Raw genomic sequence first — 23,653 nt, 5'->3', positions numbered from 1 at the left:
TGTTCAGCCCATAATAGAAACTCAGTAAATTCTAATTCTCTCTTTTCTTATCCATCTTCTAATCTTGTGCAGAGTGTCTTCAACTTTATTAGTTAAAAAAAAAAAAAACAAGTCCAAGAGCTACCAGACTTAAGTGCACACTAAAAATCACCTGGAGAGCTTTTCAAAAATGCAGATTCTCAGGACAAACCCTGGGCCACATGAATTATCATCTCTGGGAGTCTAGTCCAGGAATCTGCAAACTATAATGTACAACCCATTTTACACATCACTAGTCTGTCCAAGATCAGAATGTCTGGCCCAATAAGTCATCTATGGTTCTCCACGGTCAACTGGAGGGAGGAGCCCACAGGTAAGGTCGGAGGTTTCAGAACTTGTCTTCCCATTTTTTCATTTCCTTTTCATCTTTTCCCCCATTTTTGAAAAAGTATAATGCGTGGTTTTCAGAAATATAGCACTTAGCTTATTTACTCTGTATTAAAATTAGGAAAAACCCAATATAAAATATCCTTCCATGAAAACACTATTATTGCACTCAAAGTAAATAAATGAAACAGGAAATTCAAAATCATTCTTCCCATGGTGGTTCAAACTCCCTATGCAAATAATAGCTATGAATGCATCAAATCAGCAGCCCCCTAGACAATGAGAAGGCTGCATATAGATAGGCAGGAAAAATGCATGCAATTACTGTCAGAATAACAACTTTGAATTCTTTGACTGCCATTCATTAAAATGCTCAGTCACAGCTTCAGATAAAGGGAGCTCCTGTGTCAACCTAATACATGGTTCAAGGACCTTTTGACTCAAATATTTTTCTAAATTAGATTGATAGATGTCACTTTACAAGTATTTATGCGACAAGGCATTGTATTCTCGTAGGACCTGGGTACCAGCTATGAATGGTAGTTAATTCTCAAGTCAGTGTGCCAAGAAAAATTTGAACAATAATTTGTCCCTAAAGCGGCTTATGTAGTACATAGGGAAAGAATTCTTAGCTCAGGGGAAAAACACATAAAAGAGTGACCTTCAGCAACATGTTAGTAACAATCAATTTTGATGATTTTTTGAAAAATCTTATCTTTATACAAACTATCCATTGGGTCTCTCAATTTAGCCATTCTTCCCAGACTTATACCCCACCACCACAGAAAGCCTTGGAGTACTTAAAACAGCTTTGTGCTACTTATGTCCAGATAAATAAAAATATTACTAAAACCCAATCTTAACCCGGAAGTTGGCGAATAGTACTTCAGTCTGCTCCTGGTCTGGGCTCCACCTCTGGCATTGGCCAGAACTGTGTCCTAAGTCCTCACTGGTCCTAACTGCGATGTGCACTTTTACATTTAAAATGTGTGGCAATACTCAGCAATCCAAAAGTCCTGGTTTGGGCTCTCTCTTCGCCCTCTTCCATCAGGATGTTCGAAGGACTCAGATGCAGCAGCCACTTCTTCCCTCCTGAATCCCTTTTGGGTCTTCCTCTCACTGCCCTAATTGTTTCTTTCCCATCACTCTGCCCCCTTCTCTGCCTCACCTTTAAAGGTGGCTGTTCCTTACGCTTCCTTTTCTCTTCACTTTTCCTTACCCTCTCCCACCTTCCCTAAGCAGTCTTATCTACTTCATGGAGCTAGAAATGTCATATCTTTGTCCAAAACCACCACACTCAAAAAGACAACCGGGAATTCTCTTCTGACCTCCAGCTCCAAACATGCACATGCTTCCTTGGTATTTCCATGTGGATATATCAACAATACACTAAACAAGGCCTTCTTCTCCTGCAGTATTCACCATCACATTACCTACTGCGCATACAATTTGCTCAAGCCAGAACACTTGGGGCCATCCTCCCCACCGCCCTTTGCAGGCATTGCCCCATCACAGTCAAGGCTAAAAGAAGCTTCCAAAAATCATCTCAAATCTTTTACTTCTCTTCACCTCTGTGGCTCCCACTCTAGTCCAGGCACACATCCAGTCTCAGCTGGAGCCCTACCTCAGCTCCCAGAATGCACTCTTATTCCCTTTCAGTCCATTCTCCTTACAATCACCAGTTGTGATGTTTTTGAAATGAAAACCATATAACTCCTCTTCTTAAAAATCCTTCATTGGGTTCCTCTGTTTTAAAGATAAAATATGGAATCCTGGAAAGTCTAGAATGACCTGACTGTTCCTTACCTCTCAGACCCCATTTTTCTTCCTTTGCACTGACTGTCCTTTCTGCTATTCCTCATCCCTCTGCCCCAAGATTGGAAATGCAAATCTTTCCTCTCCTTATTTCCCCTCCTCCTCCCTACCCTAACAGAAATGCTTCTTTCTCAAGAAGTCCTTCTTGTATCTTTCAGACTAAGATAGATTCTTCTGTTATATGTTCACCTGGCTAGGACATTGTACTTTTCCCTCACGAGGCTTAGCACAACTGTAATTATATAATTATTTGTGTAACCATTTTGCCTCTCTATCTTCTTAGCTCAGAAAGGGGCATGTCTAATTTCTTCATCATTGTCATGCCAAAAATCAGTACAAAGCCTATCATATAATAGATGCCTGATAAACATTTGTTGAGTAAGTAAATGAAAAAAGTAGGCTTGCTGCTTCTCTTTTTCTATTAGCCACCTACATTTGTTTAGCAATCTCATGATTCTTGTAATTTATTTAGGAAACATGCTAAGAATGGCACCTATAATAATTTCTCCCATACGGTGGGAATGCCTAAATCTGAGTGGAAAGGAATAGGATTTGGAGGCTATGCAAATGGATTGGAAAAGAATACAGGGTATTCTTTTTCATTTTTTATTTTTAAAGACGGGTCTTATTCTGTTTTCCAGGCTGGAGTGCAATGATGCAATCATAATTCACTGTAAACTCAAACTCCTGGGTTCAAGGGATCCTCCTGACTCAGCTTCCAGAGTAGCTAGGACTGAAGGTGCACACCACCAAGCCCAGCAAATTTAATTTTTTTTTTTTTTTTTTTTTTTTTTGTACAGACAGGGTCTCACCATGTTTCCCAAGCTGGTCTCAAACTCCTGGCCTCAGGCAATTCTCCTGCTTCAACCTCCCAAAGCACTGGGATTATAGGCATGAGCCACCATATCTAGCCAAAGCAGTAGAGTAATGACAAACTTCTCATCTATTTTAATGAAGAGATACATTCCTTATTGACCTGTGAGCAAGACAATGTGTTAAGCTGTTCTTCAGTGACCTTGAACTCAAGATCCTCACAAAGCCAAATGGCTGATGGCAAAAATGACACTGAAAGGCACATTACATGTATCATGATTCTTTATACTTTACACATAATTCACAAGTATCTTGTCTTCTCAACATTTAATAAAATGCTTTAAAGAGAGCATAGCAATAACATACATGAAACAGATGCACAAAAGACTACTCCTTTTACACGGCTTCAAACCCATTCATTATCTCCATTCACCTGGGATGAATTGGCTGTGTTTCCTCCTGGGTTGCACAAAGAAAGCACAACCATATACCCAGCTCATCATAAAATCACCAACAATTCTTGCTAACAGGAAGTAGGCGGGTGATATTGGCACTTTAATCATTTTCATGGACTTTTCAATAGTATTTTAAAGAGAAATATGACTGAGCCCATAATGACAGTTACTTTGCAAGTTACTGGAAATAAAACTACTTGAGAGTTAATAAAAGTGATTAAAAATGGTGGCCAAATTATTTATCAATACATTTAATACACCAGGCAGGTCTAACCTAACAATTCTGCTTTTACAGGCAGCTTTATCAGCCATTTTTAATTTATCCTACTATGAAAAAAAATGTGCATCATGAAACTCAATTAAGTCAGCGGTGATAAAGCCTGAGAATATTTCTCCACAGTCTCTACATCAACATGATTTGTGAAACACAGAGCTCTAGAAGGCAACCTAACATGCCTGGGAGAGACAGAGTGAATGTAGCCTGACCCTCTGCATTTTTCAGTGATATCAAATGAAACAAGACGTAGTGAGCATTAAATGTTGAAGATTTATTGCAAAACTCACCCATAAAATACTAAGTTGAACATAAGGAATTACACATAGTTAATACACTATTTATCTACAATGCACATAGATGCCTTTCATCATCAGCTCTGCACACCGGCATGGGGCTCTTCCACTGCAATGAGGCAGCAAAGGGCAAATTTGTCTACATTTCAGGGAATAGAAAGGCCATTAAAAATAAATGGCCATCACAAATTGGAACCCTGCCTATTTCAACAAATTTGGTCTGGAGGTGAGGTTTGGCTATGCCTCAGGTGTTAGTGCAGATTTTATTCAGGGGAAAATCAGGACCAGAACATCTTGTGTTCTGTTCATTCAATAGGTAGAAATAAACTATTGCATTTTACTTATTATGTATTAAGGGTATCATTTGTTACAGCAGTTAGTCTACCCTAACTAATACATCTTCCATGAGGAAGGCAATGTTCTAAAAAGACAAAGATAAGTAAGACATAGTACTTGCCACAAGTCACTATTTTTTGTTAAAAATAGCATTTACTACTTCTTGTTAAAAAGTAATGTGCATTCGTTATAGAAACTTTAGAACATACAAAATGAAGATAATTCTAAAGATCAATAATCCCAATACCCAGAGATAAACACTGTTAACATTTAGCTATACAGAGTTCTAGGCTTTTATTTTTATTGAAAGATCAATGTAAAGAAAAGGGAAGGGAAGGGAAGGGAAGGGAAGGGAGAAAGGAAGAAAGGGAGGGAAGGAGGAAGAGGGGAAAAAAAGGAGACAGAGAAAGAGAGAGAAAGAGAAAAGAAAAGGAAAAGAAAAGAAAGAGAAAAGTCAATCACACATATATTATACAACACTTTTCACCTGACAATGTGCTATAAACATATCTCTAAGTCATCATATTTTCTCCTAAAACAAGATTTGTAAAGACGATAGCACAATCCGTTATAGAGTTATCCAGTGTTATTTAACCATTCCACGGAAGCACAGTCAATCTGAAATGACAGGTAGTGACAGTACAACAAACAGGTAGACAGAGAAGCAGACTATTCTGGGAAAAGAGAACAATACGTACAAATCCATGGAGCCCTAAAGCTGCCTGGAGCATGTAAAGAATGTCATCAGTGTAGCACAAGGTTCCAGAGAGGAGAAGGAACTGGACAAGAACACTTGGGACAAAAGCTAAAAGCCCTTACATGCCATTCAAAGGGGTCTGAGTTTTATCCTGATGTCAACCAAAAAGCTTTAGGTAAAAGCACAGTACCATCTATTCTACTTTAGAAAGACCATTCTAGCAACAGTATAGAAAATGGATGAAAGAGGGAAAGAATCCATGCGTAAAGAGGTTGTTACAGTTGCTGTAAGAATCTATTACAGAGAAGATGAAGTGAGGGAAGAAGGGATGAATCTGAGATTTGTTAAGGACATAGAATCAATGGGATGTGGTCACTAATCTGATATGGGGCAGGAGAGGTTTCTGGTTTGAGGTAACTAAAAAATATTAATGCTGCCATATGGTGAGGGGTTAACTGAATTTATCTCAGCACCTACTACTCTGGCACCAGATAAGAGTTGACCAAGGAAGTCACTGGGAATAACTGTTGTGCTCATACTAGCAGTGAGGGTAGAGTCGTTATTAGGATACAAATGTGCAGAGGGACTGGCAGAGAAGATGAGGCACTGGTTAAAATATTTCACATAAAGTGTTTGTAGGACATAGGTTACCAGGTAAGTAGTTAGATGTACAGATCGAGAACCAAAAAGAAAGGTCTGGGCTAGAGATATAGATTGAGGAAACATACTTCATAACCAGCATTGGCTGTTCTGCAGTAGGCGAATCCACCAGGAGTCGGAGACATCAAACTGAAAGAAAAAAAAAATGGACCTAGCCCAGCTAAGCCCTGCCCATCCTGCCCCAATGCCATGGAGCTGCCAATACCTCTTCATGCAGAAATGTAAGAAGTCAGATCAAACTATTCCCATTTGACAACTGTTTAAGCATTGCTTATTTTACTTACAAAAGGGCTTAAATGCATCCTTTTCTTGCTGAAACCATAAAAATCATAATTTGAGAAAGAACCCAACCCTGGCATCTCCCTGCAGCCATCAGAAATGGTGCCATCTCCCTGAAAACCAAGGTCTCCACATTCCCTGTGCCGACCTCATCCATTTCAGCAACAGTGCTAATTATTAGAACCTAAAACAATGCCCCATCTACATTGTAAAAATAAATTCATAGTAAATAGTAAAACCATTCAAATCTTTATTTTTCATTTTAACACCACAAATGACTGAACTTTCTCATTCTAAAGTATACAGTTGTGGATTAATCATACTTTATCATTTCAAAGACAGGCTTGCAGAGGCAATGGTATTTGCTTTTTGAAAAGACGATGCCAGCGAATACAAATAACTGTTAGTATTTTTAAAAATGACACAGAAAGGCCATGGAGATAAGATTTGGAGGAAGAAGCCACCTTCCCTTGAAGGTTCCCTCTCATTCAGCTCTCTTTCTCTTCTCTTAGAGTGTCTAAAAGTTTGACAATTGTTTTCCTCCATGTATTCTCCTGAGAACAACACTAAATAAGAGGAGAGGAAGAGAAAAGCTCTAGAGAAAGGAGGTTTGTATGTTTGGGTCATTTCTGAGGACCAAATACAGTTTAAATGGACCTTGAAAAGCATTTTACCTTCTCATTTTGCATATTAGGAAACTGAGACCCAAACAAGTGAATAAAGTCAGTGTCCCACAATCACACAGGTACTAACTACAAAGCTGAAAGTGGAAAGGATTCTTCTGAATCTGAGGCCAGGGCACTTTTCACTGGCAAGTAAGCTGAAGACACTGCTAGTGTCCAAATGCAAGAATAGCGTTGGCTGCCAGTGAGGCAAGACACACAAAAACAGAGAAAATTTTAAAAATCCATACATTGTAACAAACACAATATGGCAGAGGAAAAGTTTGTAACAGTACCTTGTGTAAAGTACACAGGAAAGAGGAGTTCTGTGTTCAAATTCTAGAGTGCATATCTCAGGTAGGAATCATTACTAGTTTCGTTACGGAAGCAGTAGGATTTGAGCTGTTCCTAGAAGGAAGAACAGAAATTCCACGGGTAGAAATGAGGGTGGAAGAAGATTGAGGCCGAGGAAATGGCATATGTAAAAACAGGAGGGTTAGGAAAGTGCCTGGCCTGCTCAGGGAGCAGTCAGAGTGGATAAAGTGTTCATATGGGAAGGTGAGAAAGATAAGACTTTATTGAGGCTAATGAGGACATTGAATGTTGAGATCTTGAGTTAACTATGGTGCATCCATTGAAACTTTGAGTAGGGAACATGGCTTAAGAAAAGTAGTATTTCAGGCCAAGTGCAGTGGCTCATGCCTGTAATCCCAGCACTTTAGGAGGCTGAGGTGGGGGGATTGCTTGAGCTTAGGAGTTCAAGACCAGCCTGGGCAACATGGCGAAACCCCATCTCTACAAAAAAATACAAAAATTGTCCAGGTGTGGTGCCATGGGCCTGTGATACCAGCTACTCGGGAGGCTGAAGTGGAGGATTGCTTGAGCCCACGAGGTTGAGGTTGCAGTGAGCCAAGATCGTCCTACTGCACTCCTGCCTGGATGACAGAGAAAGACCCTATCTCAAACAAACAAACAAAAAAGTATTATTTCAGAATGACTCAGCCTCTTCTGCAGTACTGATTAGAAGGGGATTGGAGTAATGGACAGGAATATAGACAGGGAAATTGCTGGGGTAGGGGCAATTAATGAATACATTAAATCAATTAAAAGGTTCTGAAACTAATCAAAGTATGATAAGGCTCCTTTCTGGACTGCACTGACAGCAATATGAATAAAAATATAACATTCTCATGATAGCCTTGGAGGACTGTTTTCTGTAAGTGCATTTTCTAAGCTTATTCTTTACATCTTTCATTGTTTTTATTTCTAAGCTTACTCTTTAAATCATTGTTTTTATTAAGCTGTTATCCATTGTAATTTCCTTATTTCACAGCTTCAGATTCAGGATCTTACATGCTATTTAAACTAAGTTGAATAGATGAACACCTCTCTTTTCTGAGAACTTTTGCTTCTTATTAATGACAGTGTAATTAGAGACACTAACTTTGTATAGAAAACAACAACAATATAAAAACTGCTCACCACTATTCTACGTACATTAGAAAGGCTGGTATCAAAACAGTAGAAAATAACATGTGTGAGGGAGGATGCGGAGAAACTGGAACCCTTGTGTACTGCTGATGGGAATGTAAAATAGTACAGCTGCTATGGAAAACAGTGTGATGGTTCCTCCAAAAAGTGAACCTAGAATTACCATATGAGGCCGGGCGCCATGGCTCGCTCCTGTAATCCCAGCATTTTGGGAGGCCGAGGCAGGCCGATCACCTGAGGTCAGGAGTTCAAGACCGGCCTGGTCAACATAGTGAAACCCCATTTCTACTAAAAAATACAAAACTTAGGCATGGTGGCACACACCTGTACTCCCAGCTACTCAGGAGGCTGAGGCAGGAGAATCACTTGAACCCAGGAGGTAGAGGTTGCACTGAACCAAGATTGTGCCACTGCACTCCAGCCTGGGTGACAGAGTGAGACGCCATCTCAAAGAAAAAAAGAATTACCATATGTTTCAGCAATTCTGCTTCTGCATATATACCCAAAAAAAATTGAAAGCAGGGATTTGAGATTTGAGAAGACATTTCACAGCAGCATTATTTACAATAGCCAAAATGTGAAAGTAAACCAGGTGTCCACTGATGGATGGATGAATGAATCAACAAAATGTGGTATTTACATACAATGGAATACTATTGAGCCTTTCAACAGAAGGCAATTCTGACATATGCTACAATATGATGAACCTTGAGGACATTATGGTAAGTGAAATAAGCCATTCACAAAAAGACAAATACCATATGATTCCACTTAAATGATGCACTTAGTAAAAATCAGAGAGGCAAACAGTAGAATAGTGTTTGTCAGTGGCTGGGGGAGGAGAAAATGAGAAGTTGTAGTTTAATGGGTATAGGGTCTCGGTTTAACAAGGTCAAGAGTATGGCAATGGATGGTGGTGACAGTTGTACAACATTATGAATGTATTGAATATTTCTGAACTCTACGCTTTAAAAAGGTACTTAGAGTAGTCAAACGTGTAAAGACAGAAAGTAGAACGGTGGTTGGGGAAAAGGAGGAAAGGGAATGGGGTGTTAGTGTTTAATAAATACAGAGTTTCCATTTTGGGAAGATAAAAAAATCTGGAGATGGATTGCAGTGAGGGTTGCACAGCAATGCAAATACTTAATGCCACTGAACTGCACGCCTAAAAATGGTTAAAATGATAAATTTTATGTTACCATAAATTTTTCTAAACTGCTCATTGGAATAAAACTATATTCCAAAATGCTAGGGTGTTTTATAAAATTTCTGCTCCAACAAAAAGAAAGGTGCTGGTATTCCTGAGGACAAGATGCAACCCATCTCTACGGATGAGAATGAAGACAACAGAGGAAAAGGTCATTCGGAGGTATCCAGGCTTGCAGAGCAGCAGCATGCCTAGGTTATCTCAATGTTGTGGCCCTACGTGCTGATGACAGGACAATGCGCACACCAGCTCTGAGCAGAACCTCTCCATCCTGGCAATCACTAAGTGGCCCCAACTGCCAGAACCACTTCCCAAGGCTAATGAGAAATTCTATGTGAAGCATCCATTTCCTTCTCAGTAGACAGCTCCCCTGCTCTGTACAGAGGTACAGCCGGGATGCTCCCTGCAGTGGAGGAAAATGCTGCCACCACATCTGCTGCTTCACTGATAACACATTGTCTCCCACAGTGCCTCCAGGGCCGACCACGGAAGTGAAGGCAAAGAACCTCATTATTCATCAGAGCCCAAATGGGCACATGCCACCTCACCTGCAGGCTAACCAAGAGCTCTTGTGATGTTAGAAACAAGAAAAGTAAGTGAAGAGGAACTGATCTAAAATCTCTTTGTATTACTTCTTAGGGATCTAAGCTGTGTTTTTCCATCTTCGATTATGAGAACAGATTTCAATATAAAGTATCACTTATAGTACTGAGATGGTTAAACACCTGTGAGGAGAGATCCAAGGAGAACATAAAATTTCTGAATGCTGAGATCTGTCACCCAAAATAAGTTGGGATGATTTACAAATGGTTCTGCTGAAAACAGTGGTAAGGGTTCATAGACTGTTGCAAAACTCTTCCGTACTTTTAAGTATTTACGACACTGGATTTTTTTTTTTTTTTTTTTTCCCCTGCTGGGCTATAAGCTACACAGAACAAATACTGTTCTAAAAATAAGTGAGAGAAAAGTTTTGGGAAATTAAATAACCTTTCTCTGAAGCCCCAAAGGTCGATCCAGATTACAGTAAGGCTCTGGATGGGAAGAGAAGAGAACAGTGTTCTGGTATCGAACTCACCATACCAGAAACCAGAAGAGAAAAAAATCAAAAGTATGTTTTTATCTTTCTAAATTTAGGCTAGAACTATCCAACCAGCTGGGGTACTTCAGTCATTTATTCATTAATTATTTAACAGGAATTTAATCTACACATAAAAATCAAACTCTATGTGTCTATCAAAGAGGCCAAAAAAATATACCAACTCCATAAGTGGTAGTTACAACTATGTGGTTTTAGTATGCCCTCAATTTTTTAGGTGTCTTTGCCTTAATGGCAATTCCCAGATAAAAGACAACCATTTGGGATGACAGTATTACTGCAATGGGTTGTCCAAATTTAGCAAAGCTGACAGTACTTCACATCTCTTATCCCTCGTCCATCCCCTGGGCTCCTGGGTATACCCAGTACCGAGACTCTAGTGCCCTCATCAGGTATGTTCCCTCGCACTGGGCTTGATTCAGCTCACATATTCTGGCACAGCAGAGCAAAAGAAAAGGAAACAATTCCCTCCTCTAGGTTCTCTTGGGCCATTGCTACCTCCTGAATCTGGCTACCAGCTCCGGATTCATGCACCACTCAGAGCTGTTTTCTTGCTCCCAGCAAGCCAGGGCACATGTCCAAAGACAGAGCCTTGGGCTTTGGAGAGAAAGCCTCTGAACTAGAGATGCAATGCAGGTTACCATCCACGTCCTCATGGGATAGACAAAGAGCCCATCAGAAACAGAAAGACCATTTGCATTCACAGTCTTGTGATCTAAGACCTCTATTTTCCAACATTTCTTGGACCCAGACAGCCGAATTTCAAAGTTTCAAGAGAAGGCTAGTCCGCGTGATAATGACTAGCAATCCTATACTCACACACCAAAATCTACTCCTGGGCCCCATCATTTACCCAAGGCTTTCCCTGTAGTATCTTCATAGGGGAAATAAAGATGAAGAAAAAAAAAAAAGAAAACAGAAGTCTGAGTTAGAAAGTAGTAGGACAGTCTCCAATGATCCATCCAGACTGTAGGTAAAATTTCTTCTTTTTGATTTTTTAGTTATAATTTAAAACAAGATATAAATTTTTACTAGATCCAAATGAGGTAAATCAAGGGCCAGGAAAGAACTTCCTAACAAACTATTTTCCATAGGGAAAAATATCCTGGTTCTCCCAAAGAAGACCAAAAATTAAAGTAAATTACCACGTACGCATCTCTCTCTAGGATGCCGGGATGGCAAGTCTATGTTAGGCAGAACTGTTTCCTAATAATTGTATCCATGCCAAGAAGAGGCTAGTTGATCTATTTTTAACCTTCAACTTTACCAAAATTTCTTGTATTTTATCTGCTTCAACCTGTATGGAGCATTTAGGGATGAAAATCCAGGGGGCAAGGCTTCAGAAACAGATTTACTTCAAGTGCACTACAGCACTCAACAACTTAGGCAATATGAAAACACAACCTCTCAACTAGGACAATCCCTCAACTTAAAAAGACCAAGTTTTGTCTTAGTCATACAGTTATTTGTGAATTTGTATATTCTGTAAATCCACAAATAATTCAACATTAGATTTCAACAGAATGTGTCAGTAAGCAAACGTTCAAGTATTAGAAAGCGACCGATATTCTGGAGAGGATGGGGGTAAACTAGCCAGGTTATATATTCTTTCATAACACTAATTTTAACTTACGTGTTATAACATAAAAGCAGAGTAACAATATGCAGGTGCAAACTTAGAGCATTCATATATGGGTTGAAAACTGTCCACAATGCCCACTTCTGTGATATAGAAATAAGATCACACAAATGTGATCTTATTTAGAAATAAATTTATTTAGAAATAATTTATTTAGAAATTTATTTAGAAATAATTTATTTAGGAATAAATTAGTTTTTGCTTTCTTATGAAGACTTTCACTAAGCCATGTTACACTGTTTTGGGGTGGTAACAAATTGCTTGAATCAGTAAGAACCCTAACTGTATACTTTTCGTTTTCATTATCATTTATCTATATAAAGCTAATCAAAATACCCATTCATTAAGAGCTATCAAAAGAGATCATTTTTTCAGATCATTCAACCATATTAAAAACAAATAAAAGGCTAAGTATTGCTAGGGGGATTTAGAGATCTTTGGATATCTAAGCAGTTCATAAATTGTTATGAAAATGTACAAGAGGGTTGTAAAAGACATTATGTTTATAATTAAGAAAAAAAATAAACAGGAAGAAAATAGGTATCGAAGCAAAGGAGATTTCCTGAACAATGAATAGATTATATTTGACAAGGGCAATAACCCGCCCAATCACGTCTTTTGCTCTCATTTGCTATAAATATACCAGCCAGAGGAAGTACAGCTCACTGTTTTAATTCTCTGTTGTCTAAACCTCCTAGTCTTACTTAATACATCAGGACATATGGTAAGACTTTCCCTAGATTCGGAGGATCTATAGATACTCCAGAACTGATGAGAACGATCCCCTAGTGCTAGTTAAATATTCTGACTCAGATATTTAAATCCACTTTTTAAAATATTTTTATTCTAAGGAGTTCTTTTCCTAAATGACCTATGTTGGTTTCATTTTTAACATAAATATAAACAAATATATATATAGTTTCTCTACTCAGTAGAAGGAGCTATTTTAAATTCAGCATATATTTTTGACAGCAAGATTTACAAAGTTTAAAAAGAGCAGTCACAAACACTTGGGAAATTAAATTTACATGTGTATTTACAACATACAAGCAGTCGGGCTATATCTGTTACTGTTCTGTTTCCTTAATATAGCTTTTATTAAGAATAGTTTTCTTAAATGCTGACTGGAAAATCTCTGCAGCATTTTCTTTCATTTTCAAAACACCACAAGGTTAGCACACTTTATTAAATAGTGACTGAACATATTAAAAAGAGCAAGTGCTATGTATCGTAAATATTTGATAAAGATGTTTACATTATCAATACATGCATACGTCTTCATTCTACCATCATATGATATAAAATACTTAGATCGGCTTGTAAGATCAGAATTGATGTACAAATCTGGCATGGCCCAGTTGTAGATGTTATCCAACCTCAGTGTTTGTACTCCTTTTTGGAAATCAGCTTCTGCCTCATATAACCACAATGCTTTGGAAGCTAAAAGTGTAGCACATCAAACAATGACTTGTTTGAATAATAGAGATTTAATTGAACAGCAAATTATCCTGCATACTGATGAACATAAAACCCAGGAATATTTCTTAGGTCGTTCAGTGAGCAACAGAAAAAGCGAAGACTACAAAAACTTTAAATAACTGTAAAGGTAGTGTAATTTATACAAACTTCAACTACAAAGCAAACAAGCTACGAATTTCCATGTTGTCTTCTAAAATACACTAATAGTTTCTGTTTCCAAAGGTCCATGTTTCAAAGAGCTTCTTGTTTTATCGACATTATTCAGGAGTTTATATTAGATGAGGGAGAAAGAGAAAAAGGAATTTCAAGAGGAAAGATTTTTATTAACTCAACCCTAAGGCTAATCTGTTGCATGTGTAGTTTCTACACTAGCAAACAACTTGTAGGAAACAACACTGCAGCTGACAGCAGCAGAGCTGGAAACTGTTCCCCTGGGTATGATATCACAAAATGACTTTGCTCTATTCGTTCTCCAGCCTAGCATTATGGCTCAAGGCTGCACACAACCATCACGCCCCCAGGGCAGCTTGGTGTTAGATGAGGGCCTTCTGCTCCATCACTCTCCCTGAAATCTTCTGACCAGAAGCAGCTCAACCAGGACAAATCAGTCCCCATTCTCATTCTTATTCTCTCCTCTCATTTCTCTCTCTCTCTTTTCCACTTTTGTGTGTTTCTTTGCCTGGCAGATTCTGAATGGCATTATCTTAGACCACACAACTGGATGAAGTCACACATTCATTCATTCATTCTCTCTCTCTCTCTCTCTTACACACATACACACACACACACACACACACTTTTACACTCAATATTCCAAGTACAGATTTACTGAATTTGCATTATATAAAATAGCTGGTATTATTTACTTTTATCCTCCAGTATTACAAGAAACACTATGTTTGTAAAAATGTGAGGAGAAACTTTTAGCACGATTTCAGTTAGAACTTAGCTAAATCTATTAGTTGAGGTTAAAAGCAATATCCTACTTTAAATCACATAACACTAAAATCACCTAGCACACACAATAACGATAGAAACCCAGGGCAGTCACTTTGTGATTTCTTAATATACTCCATTACATGCAGAAAGATTTCCAGCTCACTAAAAACCCACTTTTTAAAAATGTGCCACAACTTACAACTATGTGTTATTTCTTTTGACTGGCAAACTGAGGGACAAAACTAAGTACCTTCAGTGAAGTTTTTCCTCCTTAGAAGCACAAGAACAGAATATGATTCCTCCAAACAACATGGGCTTTCCATTTCCAAACATTCTCTGGATGTTTATAGTAACTTTACCTCTCAAGTCTTACATTTCTTTCTAGTTAAAAGGCATAACTAACACAATTGATAATCTGGTAATGCACCCCCAATGCTAGGCATCATAGCTGACTACGAACCCCTTTATATCAACTTCCCACCTTGTGGAGTGAAAGATTCAAAACTCATATGACTTGGGATAAAGGGAAAATCCTTCCTGAATTATACACAATAAAACATGTGAAAACTGGACAGTGGTGTTGCTTAAAAGGTTTTGTTTCCGATTCTATAACAGAATAAAATATGCTGCAGTACAGTGGTGCTGAGCTTTTCTGTTCCCTAATAAGACAGTTCCCAGCAGAGCATTTCCCATGCTTTAGAGTGACATCTATCAGTGGGTCTCGGGGAATCCCGATGCCACTCAGCTTTCTTCAGCACCACTCTCACTGAACAGCTTCTGTCCACTGAGTGGTGCAATCCTAACAGGTCTCTGGCATACAAAGTACATTGTTCAGATAAGGGAACAGTGGGTGAACAATGATCTTTGCTGTCATTAAAACCAAATCATCAGGTATTAATTAACTGCAGGACATAAGCACCACAAATGCCAACTAGAAATTTAAATAATTGGCCCCCACCAGACACAAATTTAAAAGAACTGACATACTCTCCATCACAGGCAGACTCTGCATGGCATGGTGCTGAGTTTTATAAAAATTCAATTAACCCAAATGTCTATTAGACGGATACATAAAGACCAGGGGGAAAAGCTATTATGCATGTTGGAATTTGTGATGTGTAATCGTGTTAATTTACTGTTTGAGAAGAAACCCCGCTATGTGTTAGTGATTATATGGTAATCAGAAAATTATACAGATATTTAGATCATAGAAATTAGTTTATGAATGGCATAAACATAACGCTACCTCGGCAACATAATGAGATAATCAGCTAATTTCTCAAACCTGATCATATGAAGCAGACCCGGGAAGAATACTTTTCAGTGGCGAGTGGGAAAAGGTGTAGCAAATCAACTGCTAAACTTCCAAAATTATTCTTCTTCAGGGCCTACATGTGATACTCCATAATTTCGTTCATCTGTTCTGATTCACTGAAGTGCAAAAACATCCTCCAAACCAAAATATTGTGAAAACAAAATTTCTTGAGATGATTTGGCCAAAAAAAAAACCCCCACCAATAACAACTTTATACTTCTCACCTATTGCACATAGTCACAAGGTACAGACCGCACCTCTCTGTTGGACATTGAGTTGCCAAAAAGCTCTACCTCATCTGTCGGGGAATGTCAGTGCACTGCCCCTTCCTTGCAGAGACTTCTCAGACACAGAAGCAAACCCCTAACCATCTCCACACTGGACTCCATGTGATGGGAAAGCGTTCAAATCCTGCGGGACTCACCCTTCCTCCTTCAAAGGAGGCCCAGAATCAGCAACTCCTAACCAAAACCAAGTTCATATCACCCACATGCAAGAAAGCAGCCGGCACATTTCCCATCTACTTGGTGAGCCAAATCCCAGAGCATTAAAAAGTTTCAGGCGGCCCCAACGGAAGACCAAACTTGGGCTTTCCCCAGTGGCAAAGCCTAAGACAAGGGAAGCTGGAGAAGGCGAAACCTCCCTCTCTGAGGATCGCTGAGAGCCCACCACCCTGAAACCAACAACTGGGACCCGGAGCGCCTCTGCTCTGCTCGGGGGGCCGTCGAGCCCCGGTGCCCGCGCGCTCGGAATGCGCCCTTCTCGCCGCGGGTTCGCGCCCCCAAGGGCGAGGAACTTACCGCACCGCTTGCACAGCACCCGGCTGACCTCCTTCTTGAGGTTCCGGCCTGTCTCCAGAGGAGGGAAAGAGGCTCGGAAGGCGGCCGGCACGCGGCTGGTGCTGTTGGCGTCCGGCTCCATGAAGAAAATGTACCTGCTGTCCTCCTTGAGCCTCCCGCAGGAGGGGAAGGCGGGGTGTCCCCAGGTCCCCAGACGCACGGTGAGCAGCGAGTCCTTCTTCAAGCCCCCGGCTTTCACCGCCCACACCTGGTGCACCTTCACCAAATAGGGCGCCTCCTCCCCGGGCTCGCCGGCGCTGGGCACCGGGGCGGTGGGCCAAAAGGGCAGGGTCCCGTTGGCGGCGAGCAGCGGCTCCTCGGCGGGCGGCCCCAGCGCCCGTGGGCCCGCGGCTGGCGGCTCGCGATCGCCGCCCCACGCCCCTGCCTCGCCCGCCGCCGCCGCCTTCCTGTCGAGTGCCCCCTGCTGCCGCCGCGGCGGGTGCACCTTTCCCTCGATCACCACCGCGGCGCGCTGAGCTAGCTCCTGCACGGATCCCACGCTGGGCGGGGACGAGTAGCACACCGAGGCCCCCGCGGGAGCCGCCTCGTCGCCGGTCGCCGCCCCCGGCGCCAGGGCCGCGGTCCCCAGCAGCAGCAGTAGGGGCAGCAGCGGCAGCGGCGGCGGCGAGCGGGCGGCTGGGCCGGGGCGCTGGGCCCAGGGCCCGGGACGGCCGGAGCGGCGCGGGGCGCGTCGCCATCTCATGGTGCGAGGTGCGTGCGGGCTTCTGGCTGTCGGTTCGGACTCTGCCCGGCTCTCTCGCGCTGCCTCCCTTTTCCTTCCCCTCACAACACCACTCCTCCTCCTCCCCCCTTGCCCTCCTCCTATTATTTATTTATTGGGGGTGCGGGGGTAGGAGAGTTGTTTATGGGAGGAGGAGGGGGGAAGAAGTGGATGGAGCCACAGAAAGGAGAAGAGGTATAAGGGCAAAAAAAAAAAAAAAAAAGCAAAATAGAAAAGGCAAAAAAGCCGCTGCCGCCGCCTCGGTTGCAGGGAGTGACAGGTCCCCCCACCCCCCGCGCCGCCGCTGCCGCCGCCGCGCCCGAGCCCTGCTGTCGGGGCTGCTGTCACCGGAGGAGGACGTGGAGGTGGAGGAGCTGCTCCGCGGGTGACAGTCCTTTGTGTGAAGTGGTGCTGCGGCTGCTGCTGGGGCTGCGAGCAAGCGGCTGGGAGAGAGCGCGAGGGAGAGAGCCCTGGAGGCGGAGTTGCGTGCCTGGAAATCGCTGGGTGGCCGCGGCGGCGACAGCGTCCTGCGCCTCGCCAGTCTGTTTACCTGTGGTGCCAACTCGGCCCGCGCGTCCTTTCCCCATGCTGCTGCCAGAGCGGAGCCGGACCCGCGAGTGGGTCCTCCTGGGCGTCCCAGTCCCCGCGCGCCTCCTCCCTCTCTGTCGCCCCGAGTGCTGCAATGGGAGGACGGGCGGCAAACAGGCTGCAGTCCGAGTGGGCTGCGGAGATTTACTGGGGAGTGAGAGGTGACGCTTCAGTGAGCAAGGACCTGTAGCCGGCGCAGGATGCCCAGGCGCCGGTGGGAGGCAGGCAGAGAGGGGCAGGTGGGACCCCGGGCGTGCGGGTCCTCGGTGCAGAAAAGTTTCGGGTGAACCGCTTGCTTGACACTTAAAAGGGAGCAACATGTTCGCAGGCGACAAGCGGCGATTAAAACAACAACTTTATAACGCGCTCTCTCCTTGCAACGCGCACACACAGTGTCCACTTCAGGTGTAACGCCTCCTCTACTCCTTGCTCCTTTGATCCTTCGGTCTTCATGACCCCCGCTTTTTCTTTTATTGAAATTCCTGCTTCACCATGACTTTATGACATGTGTGGTACTGCTGATAGGAGCATAGTTTGAATAAAATATTTGCTCAACGAGGCCATTTTGTATAAAGTTTATGGCACTTTGTCAAGTAATGGTTTTGCAAAAAAATAAAACATGAAATGAAAGAAGCTCCTATGGCTACTGGAACAAAAGATCCCAGGCATAAGGAGTTGTAGGTCTTTAACATCCACCTGGTATTGTGCCACCTGAATACCAAGCTCCCCCACCTCCACCCCCATCTGTCCCCCTATCCGCACATGTCCTGCCAAATTTAAAGAGCTATTTCTAAAACAAGAATCCATCCTCTCCTGGGATATTCTTTTCAAACAAATACCATTCCACAGAAAGGGAACACATTTTTAGCACTTCAAGGTAAATATTTCCTCTTATGTTCTTTTATGGTGAAAAATATATTCAGTGACCTCATAAAACAGTTAAAGTTGTTGTTCAATGGGCGATAGATCCACATTGTGAGAACTGAAGAATTTTAAAGTACTCTAACTTCATGATATCTTTACTCTGGGATTCTACGTGTTGCCTCTGGCAGTTTCTTGAAAGTATGTCATAGAAGCTTTAGATTTTTATATAAAAAAATAAAAACAGACGGTAAACTACAAAGATCTTTTTGTTCTTGGCATAATATAGTTGGCTACAAAACAAGGTTCCGTTCTCTCAAAGTGCAGTTTAGAGGGACAGGGTCATCAGGCTCCCTGTGTGTCTCGGCAAGGGGAGATTCCTGTTTCTCATTCCCTGATGGAGCACTTCAGGAGAAGATCACCATTTAGCAGCATAGCTGGGCAGGTCTGGCCTCCAGCATATGTTCGCTTGAACCCTGCCTGGTGCTTCTAGCGATTTACTGAAAGAAAGTGGTTCAAACATCCAATCCTACTAGTTTCTCTACTTCTCTCTAGCCTGGCCTCACATATTTCTGACTTGACTTTTTGGGAGGTACAGCTCTGGCCTAGAACACTTTCTTCTTCTCTACCTTTCAGATTTCTATCAGTTATCTGTCACTATATGACAAACCACTTCAAAATTTGGTGACCTGTTGGTTCATTTAGCCCAAGATTCTGCAAGTTGGCAATTTGGACTGGATTCAGCTAGGGGGTTCTTCTGTTGATCTCATTGATGGCTCTGCTGAGGGCTATCTAGTCTCCCATGGCTTCAGCTGAAACATCTCATCTCATAAAGTATGTGGTCTCTTCCTTCCACAGACTTAACCTGGGCCTGTTCTTGGCAGCTGATTGTGTTTCAAGAGAGTGGCCAGAGATGTGTGAGGTCTCTTGAGGTCTAGGCTCAGAATTAGCATGTCAACATTGCCACCATTACAAGTCCAGCTCAAATTCTAGGGGCAGAAGAGTAGACTCTACATCTTCACATAAAGACCTGAAAAGTTGCAATGCCAAAGAGCAGAGATACAAGCAGGGGAAGAATTAGGCCATTTCTGCAAACAATCCACTGCTGATCTTAGACATCCTTTGAGATACATCTGCCCCATGAAGCCTACTTTCTGACATACTAAACACTGGAACGACCACTCCCCAAAGTGCACTTTCCCTGCATTTGCAGTCTATGTCATGTCTTCTCATTCTTCATCATGTTATCTTATTGACCCCAAGTTTTTCAGGAGTTTTACTCCCATCTCTCCAACTAGATTGCAAACTTGTTAGAAAGCAGAGATGATAGTTTCTATATTCCCCAATTTTCATCCAGTTTGGGGCAAATATTAAGTACTCAATAAATGTCAGCTAATTAATCATGGACTGATGTGGCAATGTGCTTACCACACATTAACCCAACACTCTTATAGATAAATGGAATTCCAAGCAATAAAAACAACAATAAAATTTTAAAGCACTGGCTTAGAGTGTCATTAAAGGCATAGATATGCCCCTCTTAGTACTACACAAAGCATTTTGTCTATGATAAAACATAAGTTTCTTCTTTAAAATGGTATCTTTTTAAAAAGACCCTATTCCCACATTATCTTCTACTCTTCCTCTCTCTGTTAAGCGGCATTAGTGAGTAATTCTTATAGACATTTTCTGTGCAAAGGTAGGCCTTCTTTAAACTGTTCAGTACTAAGAACTGTTTGCATACATATTTCATTTCAATTCTTGTATCGGAGCCTTCATTTACCCACCCACACTGGAAGGATGTTGCTGATTTTACCCTTTTGCATGATAAGGGAATGGCATTTCTAATATGATTAACATATGCCTGAGAAAAGGTATGAATAATTGTTCAGTATGATTAAATGCTGTTCAGAAAAGGGACAATTTAATTTGTCCACACCACTGTTTTAAAAAGACAGAAAAAAGATTCAGTCTTTTGTAAACATCCTAAAACCAGTGGTTCTCAATTTTTAGTGAGCATCAGAATCATCTGTGCAAATGCACAGATTGCTGGCCCTGCCCCCAGATTTTCTGATTCAGTAGATTGGGGATGGGGGTGGACACAAATTTGCATTTCTAACAAATTCCCAGGTGATACTGATACTGCTGGTGATAGAGACTGTACTTTGAGAACTGCCAAAATCTTGAGATTTATAAGCATCAATATCCACAGCATACTAACCTGTAAGCATACTTAGGCACGACATTCAAATATTCAATATCCCCTCTATCATGAATCTTCCCCTTCCCTATTTCAGTAAGGGAATGTGGATTGCCTCCTGGATTACTAGGGCCTGATACTATTTAGGAGACATTATGACCAGTTAAGGGGGCAACTCTACCTGTTGATAGTAGAACTGAGTGCTTCCTTGGGGCTCAACATGTTTCCATGGTCAAAGTCGAAAATAAAAGGAAAATTAGGGATCAGAGCAGCTGTCATCATGTTATCTGCTCAAGCAGGGAAAGAGCAGACATCAAATTATGCAGGTAAATGTGAAACACTATTTTTAGTAGTTTAGAAAATATGGGGGGGAAAAAAAGGCCACAATTGCCTCCACAGTGCAATGGCAACCTGAAATGGTTTTCCCACCGCTAGCACTTTATACCTGATTAAATGCTCCTAAATGGTAGTTATTGAAAGGACAACAGAAAATTCACAGAGGCACTCATACCTACTTTATCATCATTGACCAACAACACACAGAAGTACACACCTCCAGCTATACATCATGAAACAACCATTCTGCAGTTCCTGGAGTCCTGAATTTGCAGGCTCTGAAAGAAGCCTCACTTCACAGCCTGTCTTAGAGCAGGTGCAGGATCCATTACTATTTAGACACAGCAGATTAACAGCAAGCTGGGTTTGAGTGAAGAACAAGTTACAAGAACTGGTGAATGTAAACCCTTATAGGTCACCCAGGAGAGAAAATGTAGCAGAATGTCTGTCTGTCAAATGGTAGCGAGAAAGTTAGGGAGATTCTTAGAAGACCAGCTGCAATATGAGTCTTTAAGAACTGGGCCTAGTTCCTTATGTCACAGACTCTAGGGTCCCTAGTCACCTCCACCTACCCACCTATCCATCCGTCTCTCCATCTATCCATTTCTTTAATTACATGTGTGTGGTGGTGTGTTTTTAAGTCAATACTATGTAGCATAAGGAGGAAATATAAAAAGATGAAAGGTTCCTGCTCTGAAGAAACTCACCATCTACTGTGCCGCTAATTTGTACAGTTGGTATGACATGAAATCCCATAGCTTTTGCATATTTTAGTCTAGCTGGGATGGAGGAAAAAAACGAATAAAACCAACAGGGTTTTCTGATTGTTTTTACGTGATTCAAAACTTCTTGGAACTTTGGGGCAGGCATGGACGATCAAAAAGTCTCACAGGTTTGCTTTTTCAACAGCCCTTTCCAGACAACAAAGAAATGAGCGTTCGTTGAACTTTTACACTGGGCAATATATGTAAAGTTTAAGGATATAATTGGTTGCCATCAGACTCCAATTCTGCTATTTGCCAGCCCTGAAACTCCAGGAAAATTTATCAATCATACTGAACCTCTTTCCTTATTTATTAAATAAGCACAATCCTTGCTTTATTTCACAGGGTGCTTGCAAGGATTAAAATAGCTTAGTATATGTGAAAATTCTTTAGAAACTCTAGTGTTATGCAAAATACAATGTTATGCTAAATAAATGATATGTTGCCCCCAGGTTTCTTCCAATCCAGCAATGAGGACAACAGATATTGGATGCCTCTTAAAATTGATCATATAATATGTCTACTTAAATGCCTTTATTGCTGGAAGCTCAATACTTCTGGGGGATGCTTTTCCCATTATGAGACATATGACACTATTTAAAAGTGCTTTTCTATAACAGGCTGCAAGATACTTATTAAAGACCTGGTCATAAAATTCAAATGGTGATTCTCTGTTGTGTACCATTATTATGTTACTCTTTGTTTAGACTGAGTCAGTGATTGCTGGTGTGCGGCTCACAATCTTGTCTCTCCCCATCTATTTCCATGAATTAATGATGTTTAGAGGATTTTTTTGTGTATGTGTGGGTGGATATACTTTGTTTGTTGCTCTTGTCCGTGTGTGTGTGTGTGTGTGTGTGTGTGTGTTTGTGTCTGTTTTCTAAAGGAGAAAAGAGAGACTTGAGGAAGAAACAAAGGAAGAAGGATGATCAAAAATGGAGGGTGGAATGGGTTGTATTCCGCAGGCTGGCTTAGCAAAACAAGGGCTCATTCTCAGAGAGAGAGAGACTACAAGTAAAAGCTGAAGTTCAGGCCAGGCACAGTGGCTCACACCTGTAATAGCACTTTGAGAGGCCGAGGTGGGCGGATCATGAGGTCAGGAGTTCAAGACCAGCCTGACCAACATGGTGAAACCCCATCGCCACTAAAAATACAAAAATTAACCGGGTGTGGTGGGCACCTGTAATCCTAGCTACTCAGGAGTCTGAGACAGGATAACTGCTTTAACCCGGGAGGTGGAGTTTGCAGTGAGCCGAGATCGCACCACTGCACTCCAGCCTGGGTGACAGAGCGAGACTCCATCCCAGGGAAAAAAGAAATGCTAAAGTTCAGACTATTTTTATGAAGAACATTGTGAAACTTCTTAAAGGCACAACCATGCCTGGTGATTTCAAACTCAGGAGAAAAAGCAAAAGTCCATGCGAATAAAAGAGCTTTTCCCAATTCTAGGAGGAAGGAAAATTGTAGATGTGTCCTAAAGAAACTAAGGGGGAACAACACAGCAGTGGGAATGTCACGGCACTTT

The 23,653-nt window shown here is 41.5% G+C and overlaps 1 protein-coding gene across 6 annotated transcripts in view; it reads right to left on the bottom strand.

Annotated features, from left to right (window-relative positions):
• NRG1 (neuregulin 1) overlaps positions 1 to 18,139 on the bottom strand; it is a 1,129,346-nt gene extending 1,111,207 nt beyond the window's left edge. For 3 of the 6 annotated variants that reach the window (XM_025394177.1, XM_025394178.1, XM_025394179.1), the window contains exon 1: positions 17,930 to 18,133. In XM_025394177.1, coding sequence (XP_025249962.1) covers positions 17,930 to 17,966 — 37 coding nt within the window. In that variant the 5' untranslated portion in view covers positions 17,967 to 18,133. Of the gene's footprint in view, positions 1 to 16,619; positions 17,362 to 17,929 lie in introns of those variants that run through there. The other 3 variants (XM_025394184.1, XM_025394185.1, XM_025394170.1) reach the window with 2 other exon arrangements.
• Between the last annotated feature and the right edge of the window lie 5,514 nt (positions 18,140 to 23,653).

Source organism: Theropithecus gelada, chromosome 8 (genome assembly GCF_003255815.1).
Source record: "Theropithecus gelada isolate Dixy chromosome 8, Tgel_1.0, whole genome shotgun sequence".
Lineage (NCBI taxonomy): Eukaryota > Metazoa > Chordata > Mammalia > Primates > Cercopithecidae > Theropithecus > Theropithecus gelada.
This window is presented reverse-complemented; position numbering and strand designations above follow the sequence as displayed.